This window comes from Raphanus sativus, chromosome 6, assembly GCF_000801105.2.
Source record: "Raphanus sativus cultivar WK10039 chromosome 6, ASM80110v3, whole genome shotgun sequence".
In the NCBI taxonomy this organism is placed as follows: domain Eukaryota; kingdom Viridiplantae; phylum Streptophyta; class Magnoliopsida; order Brassicales; family Brassicaceae; genus Raphanus; species Raphanus sativus.
Genome location: NC_079516.1, coordinates 3,770,632 through 3,784,207, shown reverse-complemented (window position 1 = coordinate 3,784,207; position 13,576 = coordinate 3,770,632). Strand labels below are relative to the sequence as shown.

The 13,576-nt window shown below is 37.6% G+C and overlaps 5 protein-coding genes across 5 annotated transcripts in view; 3 read left to right on the top strand and 2 right to left on the bottom strand.

Annotated features, from left to right (window-relative positions):
• Window positions 1-1,202: 1,202 nt before the first annotated feature.
• LOC108806013 (zinc finger A20 and AN1 domain-containing stress-associated protein 5) lies at window positions 1,203-2,156 on the bottom strand. Its single transcript, XM_018578024.2, has one exon. It carries the CDS (start codon window positions 2,033-2,035, stop codon window positions 1,568-1,570), a length of 468 nt encoding a protein of 155 aa, XP_018433526.1. The 5' UTR covers window positions 2,036-2,156; the 3' UTR covers window positions 1,203-1,567.
• Window positions 2,157-5,589: 3,433 nt separating this feature from the next.
• Window positions 5,590-7,948, top strand: LOC108805869 (probable protein phosphatase 2C 38). Its single transcript, XM_018577843.2, has 5 exons — window positions 5,590-5,862; window positions 5,961-6,409; window positions 6,636-7,003; window positions 7,112-7,348; window positions 7,430-7,948. The coding sequence occupies exons 2-5, from the start codon at window positions 6,082-6,084 to the stop codon at window positions 7,661-7,663; spliced, it is 1,167 nt and encodes a 388-aa protein (XP_018433345.1). The 5' UTR covers window positions 5,590-5,862; window positions 5,961-6,081; the 3' UTR covers window positions 7,664-7,948.
• A 1,320-nt stretch (window positions 7,949-9,268) lies between these two features.
• LOC130497006 (DNA damage-repair/toleration protein DRT100-like) lies at window positions 9,269-10,646 on the top strand. The gene has a single exon (XM_056989792.1). The coding sequence runs from the start codon at window positions 9,303-9,305 to the stop codon at window positions 10,419-10,421; it is 1,119 nt and encodes a 372-aa protein (XP_056845772.1). The 5' UTR covers window positions 9,269-9,302; the 3' UTR covers window positions 10,422-10,646.
• Window positions 10,647-10,824: 178 nt separating this feature from the next.
• LOC130497007 (nudix hydrolase 16, mitochondrial-like) lies at window positions 10,825-12,319 on the bottom strand. The gene is made up of 4 exons (XM_056989793.1): window positions 11,993-12,319; window positions 11,576-11,684; window positions 11,426-11,509; window positions 10,825-11,336 (listed from the first exon to the last, which is right to left on the bottom strand). Exons 1-4 carry the CDS (start codon window positions 12,061-12,063, stop codon window positions 11,079-11,081), a joined length of 522 nt encoding a protein of 173 aa, XP_056845773.1. The 5' UTR covers window positions 12,064-12,319; the 3' UTR covers window positions 10,825-11,078.
• Window positions 12,320-12,826: 507 nt separating this feature from the next.
• The window catches only part of LOC130494734 (uncharacterized), a gene marked incomplete in the record, with an annotated part of 6,800 nt that continues 6,050 nt past the window's right edge, over window positions 12,827-13,576 (top strand). The window contains 2 exon segments of the mRNA XM_056989300.1: window positions 12,827-13,208; window positions 13,501-13,576. Of these exon segments, the coding sequence (XP_056845280.1) occupies window positions 12,978-13,208; window positions 13,501-13,576 (307 nt within the window).

Genomic DNA, 13,576 nt, shown 5'->3' with positions numbered 1-13,576 from the left:
AATGAACCAGTTACATTTCGTTTTACCAAACTTTTTGAAAAAGTCGTACGAGAGATATATCATATATGCATGCGATTACGTTTTGGACTTGAAGAAGTTCGAAGACAAGTTGTACAACATTCCCACCAGTTGACTACTCTCCTTTCTTTTCAAGTTGATGTTTGACATTTAAATTGACTTTCCACCAACTTTACGTTAATTGCATTATTTCTTAGAACAAACGACGAGGCCCAAGAAATAAGACTTTTCTCTTTTTTTTTTTTTTTTTGATATCTCTGGTGTCTGGGCAGCCACTTTCCCAAATATCCCCCGAAGGGGTCCAGCGCCCCAGCAGTAAGGATGTTAAATCGCTGTGGCCGGGTTTCGAAGCTGGGTGGCGGACACCTCAGCCGAGGTTCCATTACCACCAGGCTACGAAGCCCAGTTATAAGACTTTTCTCTTATGCGTGTGTAACCCCCATACAATTGGTCACTTTCATTTTATTAGGCCTGCGACTTAGGTTTTCTAAAACCGAACTGAACCGAACCGTCGGTTTTCGGTTAACCGAAGTTTTAAAAAACAATTCCGAAATAAACCGGATAAAATTTCTGTTCGGTTCGGTTATCGAGTTTTTTTTGGTTTTCAATTTTAATTCCGAAAATAACCGAATTTTTAAATTTTTGGTTATTTTTGGTATGATTTTTCCAAAATATTCGGGTATTTATGGTTAAATTTGGTTTATTCGGTTTAATTCGGTTATTTTTGGCTAATTCGGTTATTTTCGGTTCGGTTTTCCGGTTATTTTCGGTTCGGTTTTCGGTTATTTTTAGTTATTTTCGGTTTTTATAATTTTTAATCTTTTTAAAAAAATTGAAAACCGAATAGAACCACTAACCGAATTAATTTTCAAACCCATACCGAATTGAACCAAATTAAAAACCGACCCGAACCGAAAACCGAAAACACCGGTTCGGACAAAAACCGCAGGCCTGCATTTTATTGTACTATAACGATAGTTGCATGATATAAAGATATAAAACTCTCTTTTACTTTTAACGAGATATTTCTTGTGTGATTCACATGATATTGCGTCACACGAAGATATTAAGTTAGTAAACGAAATAAAATTATTGATCGAGTTATGTAGCATATACAAAAGTATTCATTGCCCGATTTTGTATACGCCAAGCAAACTTGTCTAACATAAATTGGCTTTAGTGAGTTGTGACGCACAATGGACTAGTATAACATTATGATAAAAGTACCACACGAAACCAGAGACACGTTACCTGAATTACCAGAAACACCCTTCATTTCTACCGAATCTACATACACATGCCACTCGACAACTTTGTCTTGAATTCGTAAAGCCAAACAATAAATCCACTAGAAAAAAAAGGAAAAGTAAAAAGAAAAATAAATTTTATCTTCAGACTGAAATCGAGCAGAGGAATCTCTATGATCTTTTTTCATTACAAACAGACATCATCAACTCAATAATGTCTCCGAGGATCTCTCTGTTTAACGATTGTCCGATCCTTACAGACCAGAACCTTGAACTGAACCACCGAGAGTTTTTTTCACGAATTAAACTTTAACCATCTTCGCCGCCTTGACAACAGGATTCTCTCTAGCGATCGCCTCACGGCCGGCGGTTTTGTAGTCGTAGCTGCAATCGTGTCGATCCGAGTAACGGTGCTCGGCGCAGAAAAGGTCCCCGCACCGGCACCTGAACCCGGTCAAACCGACCTTCTTCCGACAGCCGGAACACCGGTTTATCATCGTCTGTTGCTGTTGATCCCTCTTAACCGGGTCGGTCTCCCTGGGACGACGGATCACGGCTTTTGCTGGCGTGGATCGGAGGTTGACGGATCTGGCCGATCTTTTCAACGTCGAGGTGGAGTCTACGCCTGCGACGGAGGCGTTGAAACATTTCTGACACATGTTGTTGGTCGCTGGATTCGCTGTGACGCCGCAGTTGTTTGAGCAGAGCGTCGGGGTCAAGGTTTCGAGGACCTTGAACTCCGTCTCTTCCTTCTCCGTTCTCTGCGCCATGTTGTATTGAATTTTCACCTTCTCCGGCTAGCTTTACGATTCGAGTTGAGAATATAGAGAGAGAGAGAAACGTAGAGAGATGAGAGAGAGAGAGAGAGAGAGAGAGGAAATGAATGGAATATGGGCCTCATAGAGACGCGTTTCCAACTCTTATCATCTCTCTCCACCACCACCAGACCCCCACCACCTTCCTTCGTCTGGTTGTAAATTACGTGATTACCCTGTCCACTTTAATTAGAGGATGATTTTAATATTGCATTTCAATCATTCTAGAATGCCTTATGACACCATCCAGACACCGGCCAGTTTCTGATTTTTCTTTTCATTTCTGATTTTCTTTGACTTGTACTCTTATAAAAGTATTTATTAGGGGATATGGACCAAGTTGTTTAAATTGACATTTCATTTATTTTTAAACAGAGACTAGACGCGCGGGTTTATCTTTTGATTCACATATTTTATATATATGTTGTATATTATTTAAGATTTATAATATAAAAAGTTAGAATGATCCGGAACCAGAAAAAATCGACCCGGACAAAAAAAAATACCTACTTAGATCTTAATGTTGAGAACTCGAAAAACTCATACCTGAAATGAACATATTTGTACCGATCCAGTGAGCTAAATTTCAAACATAATATCTTTTGTTATATTTTTAATTCATTTTTTTGGGTTGGTGAGAGTTACTATTTATTCGGAAGATTTTTGGCTAATTTAATGGTATATATTCGTAGGTTTCTTTTTTTCTGAACAGGAAAAAAAAAGATTTGGGTCTTGATTAAATTTATCTTATATAACAAATTGCTGCTATAAATATTTTTTATAAAAACTAATTTATAACAGTAATATCATTTTTGTTATAAATTAGTACATCATGGTTTATAGGTTAAAAGTATAGAGTTAGTCGTCTTCGTAGTATTGCTAATATTGATAGATGCAAGTTAATGAATACAAATAATATATTGTAGTAATCTGTCGTATAGTATTATATGTTAGTAGATGTATTATTAATAATCTATCTTATAGGATAATATGCTAGTGGATGTATCTAACTTATAGTAAAATATATGCAATATAAGGAAACATGCGTAGTGGATATAATAATAAGGTAAGAGCATCTCCAATATAAAACTCTATTTTTTCCTCCAAAATGGAGTAAAAGTGAATATGGAGTAAAATTGTTCCAACCCTACTCCATTTTTCACTCCATAATGGAGTCATGAACAAACACAAAATAGATTATTCTATTTATGGAGTAAACTTCAAAATGGAGTGAGATATGGAGTTGGGTTGGAGCATATGTTACTCCATATTCACTTTTACTCCATTTTGGAGTAAAAAATGGAGTTGGGTTGGAGATGCCCTAAGAAGTGAAAAACTATGGTAATGTTTGATATTAATTATTTATAAAAAAGCGTGTTTAATAATAAATAGATTAATATAGCATTAATTACATAAGGTCCAACTTTAAAATCCACCTGGAAGAAGTTGTAATGCTTCTGTTTTAATAAGATAGAAGATATATTGTGGATATGAAAATATCATATACTAGATGATAATCCGCGCCATGCGCGGAGTGAATTTTTTAAAATATGTTGTATTGAAATATTACAATTAGAATGCATCTTGTTATCAAGATTTTTTTTACATTTGATTTGGGGTGGACATTCGGATACCATTTGGTTCAGTTTAGTTTGGTTCGGTTCAGTTATTGTTTCGATTTTTTGTGAGTTTGATCCGGTTCGGATCTGCGGGTTCGGTTTGGGTTTGGACTCAGATAACTCATTTTATTTTTAAAAAATAAAATTCGTATATACTTTAAATTTCTCAAAATATAAAAAAAAATTATTTATAACATATAAATGTGTATAATGCAAGCTAAAATACTTAAACTTAACTTAAAATTTGGTTAGCTTCAATATTCGGATAAGAAATCAATAGATATTTGAAGTATTGGTATTTTGAATATCATTTAACTATTTTAATCATGTATTTTTAACTATTTGTAAATATTTTCAAGTATTTTGGACAACTTAATAACATTTTATATATTTTGTATATTCTTTTAGATATTAAATTCTAAAAATAATTGATATATTTAAGTATATAAATCTGGTTTCGATATATTCGATATCCGAAATATTTCGTTTCGGATCAGGTTCCGTTCTAAAAAATATCATCTTAATAACATCTTACAATTTTTGGTAATTTATAGACGTTTTAAAAAATTCAAAATATAACATATATGAAAATTTTATTTTTTTAAATATGTTTAAGTGGTTTTTTTTATAATATTAATTAAAATAAAATGTAGAGGATACAAATTTTTTTATCAAATATTTTTGATTTGTAATCATTAATTATCATATATACGTTAATCATATTAGGTAATTTCGTAGCTTTTATTTAAGAAAATAAACTTACGTAGCTTTTATTTAAGGAAAGAATTTAAGACTACTAATTAATATGATAATTAGTTTAATAAAAAGTATAATATATATTTATATGGACCAACATATTTTTCTAAGGATTTCTGAGAATCATCCTAGTGATGACACGTGGCTACAAAACATGTTGTAATGTTCCAGGATTAATATATAGGGGATATACTGTTGCTGATTAGTTATGAATGAACCAAAGCAATATTCTTAGTTCTCGATTCTCACCAGAGAGAAATAAATCATGCTCACGCATTTAGAGGTGCTGACTAGGACCGGTAACTTATGTAGGTTATGCATAATCCTGTCATATTTTTTTAAGTTAAGAAATTTTTATGTATATTTAGCGAAAAAGAAGATTTTTAAGTTAAGAATTTTGTCGACAATAAAAAAGTTAAGAATTTTATTTTAGAAAGTGTAAATATATGAGATTATGCAGGTTAATACCGGCAGGGGAAAACTGACATGTGAAGGTCTAGGATCCTACGTCCAACATGGCAACATGCCAAATTGCAGACAGCAGATCCTTATTTTATATAAAAATTATAATTTGAAGATATATGGTTTGCATTGTGTTGTCAGGGTGAAAATGAGAAAGGTGACATGGTTTAGGCAGGCCGGGCTTTAAGGGTATGACAGTGTAAGTGCACAAGTGCAACTTCTAAAAGCAAGCATAATTAGGGGGAAAATCGATTTGGCACATGGCCCATCTATTCTTTGAACCAGGCCTGGGTCGTGTAGGTGTTCAACAACTTCAGTGGTCTTATTTTTTCTTGACTATGCCCCCTCCAAAGTCTTAACAACAAAGGAGGATTGTGTTGTGCAAAGTGCATTGTAGGATAATCCAGATGTTTTTTACTATTTAACCATGATTAATTTTGGATAGTGAAAGTTTTTAGTTATTAGCCTTTCAACCATTTAACCACTAAAAACTGCTTATTTTATATCCTAAACCTGTGTTCAAAATGAAAATAAATTTCTAAATTAGTATATTAAATAATTAATTATTCTTGAGAAATAGAGGAAACATTTGCTAAATTTAGGAGAAAAAACTGCCTAAAACTCCGGGTTGTTTGTGAGGTCAATGGCCTAAACAGCTAAACTCGAAAAAAACAAATGAAAAAAGTAATTGAAAACGGAAAATAAAAAAATTCAAAAAAAAAAAAATCAAAAAGACAGAGAAAATACAGAGAAATCAAATCCCCAAATATGGAATTCAGACAGAGTCGCAACTAGATTTGTCATCTCTCTTTCCCCTCTTTCTCCTGTAAATCCAATCGGAGTTACGATCTTTTCCCCCCTCGCATCGTAACTCCTCACCAGAAAAAACAAATCTGCTTCCCGATCTCGATCTTGATCCCGTTCTTCACGATTTAAACAAAAAAGGTATTGTTTGATCCAGTTCTGTCTGATTCCCGACAACGATCCGTTGCTATTGAGTTTATGTAAGAGATAGTTGAATTTATTTATTTATTTTGGTTTAGGGAAGGGAGGAAGAATAGCAAGTTTTGATCTATTGGGTTTCTAAAAATCTTTAGAAGTAAGTGAAGAAGCATTGAGAGAGGGGTTTATATATATAAATATATATATATATATATGTGAGTTATGGTATCAGAGACTATATTGCGGATCGTAGCACCATGTTGGAGACGACCTTCTGTGAAGGGAGATCATTCAGCTAGAGGAGGAGATGTTAATGGGAGGTGTGATGGGCTTCTTTGGTATAAAGATTCTGGCAACCATGTTGCTGGAGAGTTTTCGATGTCTGTGATTCAAGCTAACAATCTTCTCGAAGATCATAGCAAGCTCGAGTCTGGTCCCGTTAGTATGTTTGATTCGGGTCCTCAAGCTACTTTTGTCGGTGTTTATGATGGTCATGGAGGTCCTGAAGCTGCTCGGTTTGTCAATAAACACCTCTTTGATAATATCAGAAGTAAGTATGCTTTTGTGTGTTGAAATTAGATTTTTTTATTGACCAATGTTCGAAAAATCGCTAGGCGGTGGTTAAGAAGTATTAATGTTTAGGCGGTAGTTAGGAAGTATTAATGTTTAGGTGGGTGTCTAGACCGATATTTTTTTAAATCGTTCAAATCCGATTTGCCGACTAGGCGGACACCTAGACGCCTTCTAGAAAGTGTTGACATTTTCTCTTGATGCAGAGTTTACGTCTGAGAATCATGGAATGTCTCCATCCGTTATAACGAAAGCGTTTTTAGCTACGGAGGAGGAGTTTCTTTCTCTTGTGCGGCGGCAGTGGCAGACAAAGCCGCAGATTGCTTCTGTTGGAGCATGTTGTCTGGTAGGGATCATATGTAGTGGATCTTTGTACATCGCCAACGCGGGTGACTCTCGGGTTGTGCTAGGAAGACTGGAGAAAGCGTATAAAATCGTCACGGCTGTTCAGTTATCCTCTGAGCACAACGCAAGTTATGAATCTGTGAGAGAGGAGTTGCGGTTGTTGCATCCTGATGATCCTCAGATTGTGGTCTTGAAGCACAAAGTATGGCGTGTCAAAGGTATTATACAGGTAAAAGAAAAAAAAAATTGAAATTCTAGACTCTTGTTACATAGTAATGTGCATGTGAATGATGCATTGAAGATTTATTGCTAAAGTCTTGTTATGTATATCTTGAAGGTGTCACGGTCCATTGGTGATGCCTACTTAAAGAAAGCAGAGTTCAACAGGGAGCCGCTATTAGCAAAGTTCAGGGTGCCTGAGACTTTTCATACGCCAATCCTAAGAGCAGAGCCTGCGATTACAGTACACAAAATCCACTCAGAGGATAAGTTTCTCATATTTGCATCGGACGGGTTATGGGAGCACATGAGCAATCAGGAAGCTGTTGACATTGTGAACACTGGCCCTCGTAATGTAAGACTCTTTCTCTCTTTCTTTCTTTCTTTCTTTCTTTTCCTCTGCATGTAGATTGAGACGTATGTATTGCGTGTGCAGGGGATTGCGAGGAAGCTCATAAAAACAGCTCTAAGAGAAGCAGCAAAGAAGAGAGAGATGAGATATTCAGATCTTAAGAAGATTGATAGAGGAGTGAGGAGACATTTTCATGATGATATAACGGTCATTGTTGTGTTTCTTGATTCACATCTCGTTAGTAGAAGTATCTTGCGCCGACCTCTCGTCTCCATCTCAGGCGGTGGTGACTTGGCTGGACCTTCTTCTACCCCTTGACTCACACTCTCACCACAATCTATAATATAATATATTCTAATAATATTCAACATATCCACTATATATAAAACACATTGCAGAAACACTTCAAGTTCCTTCTCTTTTTTTCTTTCTTTATATATAACAAGAAAAAATCATTTTAACTCTGTTTTTTATTCATCGCAAACAAAAAAAATGAAGAGTTGAAACATCAATGTATAGGTCTGAGTTTATTATGATAAAAAGAGATATCACTTGTTGGAAGGATATTTATTACTCAATGCATCATCTACCATGTTTGCTTTTTGTTGTCTTGTGTAATGTATCAACATGAACGTAAACGAAAATGTTAATGATAGATTAGAGACGGATATAACCGTTGCAAATTCGTCTTTATACGAAAGACAAAATATATTGCTTTTCATTTTTTCAAGGTCTGAGAATTTAAATGGATCTTGTCAGTCACAAGTTAAACAGCTACTGAGATGTAGTAACTGAAAACAGTTGCAGTTCATTCTTCAAGGTCTGAGAATTTAAATGAATCTTGTCAGTCACAAGCTAAACAGCTATTGAGATATTGAAAACAGTTGCAGGTTTCAAATTCATTCAACAGCTTCAAAATTTAGACAATAGTAATAAAGACAACTCCATGAAAATGGATCTTGCACCCTTGGCAGCAGTTGGCATGTGATGGGGGTTGAATCATGTCATAACCAAGACGGTGCGAACTACGAGATCTAGGTCATAAATGCTGGGGAAGCTCTGGTTTTGATCAAAAATATTATTTTCTCATCAAGGTTATATGTGAAAAACAGTTATTAGAAAAAGTTACACGTAAAGTAACACTATAAAATTCCAGTTACAAAAAAAAAAGTAACACTATAAAAGCTAACTGTAGATCAAATGCAGCAGATTTTGATGATGAATCTCACCTAAGATTTATTATAAAACTTAAATGAAGATCATAGTCTCTGTACACAGGAGGAGATGCTTAAATGCTTCTGAGGGACCACATGAGTCACATGTAAAAGTATTTATGGAGGCCCAACCTCATACATTTCTTTTATTAAAATGTTGTCTCTAATAATTAGCACATTATCAAACATAATTAGTCATATAATGCTTTGTTGATGTGAAATTTTGGAGTTCCTGTAATATAGAGATGATTCATGATTGCTCTGTAACATGGGAAAAGACCTTGAGAAATAGAAAGTTAATTCTCTATATAATCCATGCATGGATGATTGGATGTTATGGCATTCAGGCATTGTCTACTCCAGTTAGTATGTGAATATATCACAAATATATATAGAAGTTATTTTCGCTTTATCAACGAAATCTACAAGAAAATTGTAAAAACCATTGAGTTACAAATTAACATAAACCTATTTTTACGGGATCATTGTTGAATACTCGATCCATCTGAATATATCAAATATTTAAAGTAAAAACTGACATATACACATGATCCTCCCTCTTATGCATAGAAAAAAGTAGAAATACATTTGTAAAGTTAATATGGATAGAACAGTAGTAGTAACAAGCACATGCCCATGATACCATGCACATGCAATGTCTCTCTTTTCTTCCTTCATCATTTCTATATAATCCATTATTCACATAACACAAGTCTCTTCACTATCATATATTTATTTCAAAAATGACAAAAATGCTGACATCGCCGCTCTGGTCACTACTCGCCGTGACTTTCATCTCAGTCATCTCCATCGTCCGATCATGCTCCCCTTCCGATCAGACGGCTCTCAATGCGTTCAAGTCGTCACTGAGCGAACCAAACCTCGGCATCTTCAACACTTGGTCCGAAAACACAGACTGTTGCAAAGGATGGTACGGCATTAGCTGCGATCCGGACTCGGGTCGGGTCACTGATATTTCTCTCCGTGGCGAATCCGAAGACGCCATTTTTCAAAAAGCAGGCCGGTCCGGTTATATGACCGGTTCGATTGACCCGGCGGTTTGCGGCTTAACCTCGCTCAATTCCTTCGTCCTCGCCGACTGGAAAGGAATCTCCGGCGAGATTCCTCCTTGCATAACCTCCTTAGCCTCTCTCCGCATCCTCGACCTCGCCGGAAACAGGATCACCGGAGAGATTCCAGCCGATATCGGCAAACTCACCAAGCTCGGCGTTCTGAACCTCGCCGAGAATCGGATGTCCGGCGAGATTCCGGCGTCGCTGACGTCGCTCGCGGAGCTGAAGCATCTCGAGCTGACGGAAAACGGAATCTCCGGCGAGATCCCGGCGGATTTCGGATCGTTGAAGATGCTGAGCAGGGCGTTACTGGGCCGTAACGAACTAACCGGTCCGCTTCCGGAGTCGATCTCCGGTATGGACCGGTTAGCGGATCTGGATCTATCGAGGAACCATATCGAGGGTCCGATACCGGAATGGGTGGGTAACATGAAGGTGCTCTCTCTTTTGAATCTCGATTGCAACTCGTTAACCGGTCCTATCCCCGGTTCGATTCTCAGCAATTCCGGTTTTGGTGTTTTGAATTTGAGCCGAAACGCGCTGGAAGGAACAATACCCGACGTTTTCGGATCCACGACCTATTTCGTGGCGCTTGATTTGTCTTACAATAATCTAGCGGGTCGGATCCCTGACTCGCTATCTTCAGCTAAGTTCGTGGGCCATCTCGATATCAGCAACAACAAGCTTTGTGGGCCTATTCCAACCGGTTCTCCTTTTGATCACCTTGAAGCGTCGTCGTTTAGTGACAACCAGTGTTTGTGCGGTGGCCCTCTGATGAAGACATGTTAATAAAACAATCGATTATGGTTCCGGTTCTGCTGAACCGGGTGTTTTATCAAGTTCCTTGTTGCTCTTGTTCCATATTGGTTTAACTGTTTATTTATTACCTTTTCAAATTATAAGTGCCACAGCTAATGTGTTTCTGTTGGCTACGATTTGCTACAATGGTCCAATATGTTTCCTGGTATATGGAATATGGTAGCACATGTTATATGGAAGCACATGTTATTATCATTGGTTCAAGAACTCTTAGATGCATTACAGCACTGAACTGATAATGATGAGATAGAAAAAGCCAGGACATTGGAGTTTTCATTCAACTATAGTTGTAATGAATTTTTTTAAAAATCAATATGTAACATTATGAATTCATAATTATAAGCATCTGAATCATGCAAAAGGCAGCTAATAGTTATATCAAAACTTCTTAATCATGAATTAATAATACTAAACATGATTGTCATGAGCTGTCTTTCTTTTCAGAATTATTGAAAGATGATGAAGACAACTGTTTAAAAGGAAAACAACTGATTTTTTTTGTAAACTTTGAAAAAACTACCAGGTTTCGCAGCCGCAAGCTTCTCCATGAAAAGAGAGAGAGAGAGAGTAAAAACAAAATCATAAGGAATGAAAACCAGCTTCAGAGTTTTTATCCACACTTTAACATCAATCTTCATCTGTTGTAACCTTCTCCTTACGCCATTTACAGAACCCATCAACCAACGCATCCTTCATCCAAGCGTGCCTGCAACTCTCCACAGCTTCTCCAATAGTCAGCCATGTCCTTGTTCTCGTCTTCTGTTCCGGCCACGTCTCTAGCTCTTCCTTCACATACAAGGCGTACATCGCCGCTTTACATAACCCTTCAGGGCTACACTCATCTTGGTGTGTTTTGCTCTTGAACTCATAGTCTCCCAAGAAATCCTGCAAGTTAAATCAAACTTTTAACACACACACATTGTGCTAAAATTAACAAAGGGCTACACAGTGCCAAAAGGGTTTTTACTTTTTACCATTAGAATCCCACGGACTCCTGCTTCTTCCACTGCTTCCCTTACTGCAGCTTCTTTGACTGTCTCATCATTCTCCCATCCTCCCTATATATGAATCACAAATGTTACTTCGTTTCCAGAGAAAGAAAAGAAACTGCATTGTCTGTATACCTTGGGAAACAAAAGCCCAGGTCCACTAGATGAGCTGATCATCAACACTTGAACCACTTTCTCATTACCATCTTCTTCGTCAGAGTCTATATACCTAAACGGAATACACCTACAAAACGCATGACGTTGGAACTTGTTAAAACAAGGTCCATAATCTCCATAAAACAAAAATTAAAGACAACCAGATAAAAGACACACACATAAAAAAGTCCAACACTACATAAATATCAATGCACGAATCTTCTCAAATCAAGATTCAGACCAGGATACGTTTCAAAAACCCTCAACAAACCAAATAAAAATGTATGATCGCAGCCCCAAAACCAAAGCGTGAGGTCCTTAGAGAGACAAAACATATGTAATAAAAAGGAACAAAGGGTGTGGATCTTTAGAAGACGAAAAAAAAAACACAGTTACCCAGCTACGAGACGCGAGCCATCCTTGTACCGTTGCTGGAGCCGACCCGTACGCGCGACCAAATCACACATCACCACCACCACCACAGAGATAACAAAATATACCAGCTAGAGAATAAAATCCGAATCCTTGGCCATCAACACTAGAGACAATAATCTTTCAGGATACCCCCTCACAAATGCGACTCTTCTACCTCCACCATTGCTGCTGCTTCCTAAGATTCCAACGGTCCAGAAGAGATCTCCTCATTGATCTGATCTGACGGCTAGGGTTAGATCTAGGGCTCTTGCATACAGAACTCAGATTTGTATTATTTTTTTCTTTGTTTTTGGCTCAAAAATAATAATATTATTTTATCGGGCCTGTAGGGAAGGAGCAAACCGAGAGCGCGAAGAACGGATCTGCACCGTCAGCTAATCACGTGGGCTATGGGACCGATTACTGGGCCCATTGTGTTTATGGGCCCACTTTTATATCTTAACCGGTTTAGTCAATATGTCAAAGAAAGATATGATTCTGAATCTAAAACATTTGTAAAACAAAGAGGACTATATTGCAAAAGCCACCATTTATGGGGCCCACTTCTATATTTCATCAAGACTTTGGTCAAATATGTCAACAAATAAAGATATGATACTGAATCTAAACTTCTGTACAAAATGAGGACTAGGTTGAAAAAACCACCGTTTATGGGGCCCACTTCTATCTCACATCAGGAATTTGGTCAAACATATCACAAATCAAAATGTGATACTGAATCTGAAACATTGGTAAAATAAGGGGACCAGATTGCAATCACAACACCTCCCTTGATTATAGATTCTTCCACCCATTGGGATCAAAAAACGAAAGCGCTTGACAGCTCATCTCTGTGATGTGAAAGACACGACGTAGAGCCAGCAAACATTTACCCAAATCGATAAAAAAAAAGTCTTCACTCCACCGCAGCTAAGAGTGGCGCGCTTCTCCGGCGAGATTCGATTCAATGTCTTCCTCTTTCGCCCCCGGTCAGAATCACAGCCCCGGAAGCTCCCGGTTGCTCCAGCTCGGGGTCGCCGGCTCCGCCTCGCGCCTCAGATCTTCTTCCTCCAAGAAACCGCCTGAGCCGCTGCGCCGAGCCGTGGCGGATTGCCTCTCTTCCTCCCATCCTCCCGCTACCTCTCACCTCGGCGCGATCCCGTCCATAGCACCGTCTGAAGCTCTAAGGAATCTCAGGGTATGGAATTGGCTTCTCTCTCTTGCGTCTTTGGGGGATAATAGATCCAATAGCAAACTCCATTGATAGATCTTATTGGTGTTCCGTTGATAAACGATATAGTAGTGATGTTGCAATTAATTTGAATCCCAAAGTGGATGCCATTTTTTTTGGTGAAAGGGATATGTGATGGAGGAGGTGTGGTTTGGTTATCTATGTTATTGGCTTAGTAGGATCTTTGTAATTGCTTGGGAATAGTTTTATGCGTCTGTGGTAAGTGTATGACTCTCACACAATCACTTGCTGGTTACAGGATTATTTATCATCCACTGGCACGACTGATTTGGCGTACAACATGCTGTTAGAGCATACTATAGCAGAGAGAGATC

What these genes read in the sequence shown, in the direction of transcription:
- LOC108806013 (XM_018578024.2), bottom strand. Translation starts at nt 2,035, where the DNA reads ATGGCGCAGAGAACGGAGAAGGAAGAGACGGAGTTCAAGGTCCTCGAA.
- LOC108805869 (XM_018577843.2), top strand. Translation starts at nt 6,082, where the DNA reads ATGGTATCAGAGACTATATTGCGGATCGTAGCACCATGTTGGAGACGA. An exon ending in CCTCTTTGATAATATCAGAA is followed by an intron (nt 6,410 to 6,635) that starts GTAAGTATGCTT and finishes CTCTTGATGCAG; the next exon opens with AGTTTACGTCTGAGAATCAT. An exon ending in TGAACACTGGCCCTCGTAAT is followed by an intron (nt 7,349 to 7,429) that starts GTAAGACTCTTT and finishes TTGCGTGTGCAG; the next exon opens with GGGATTGCGAGGAAGCTCAT.
- LOC130497006 (XM_056989792.1), top strand. Translation starts at nt 9,303, where the DNA reads ATGACAAAAATGCTGACATCGCCGCTCTGGTCACTACTCGCCGTGACT.
- LOC130497007 (XM_056989793.1), bottom strand. Translation starts at nt 12,063, where the DNA reads ATGTGTGATTTGGTCGCGCGTACGGGTCGGCTCCAGCAACGGTACAAG. An exon ending in CTGGGCTTTTGTTTCCCAAG is followed by an intron (nt 11,510 to 11,575) that starts GTATACAGACAA and finishes ATTCATATATAG; the next exon opens with GGAGGATGGGAGAATGATGA. An exon ending in GAGTCCGTGGGATTCTAATG is followed by an intron (nt 11,337 to 11,425) that starts GTAAAAAGTAAA and finishes TTTAACTTGCAG; the next exon opens with GATTTCTTGGGAGACTATGA.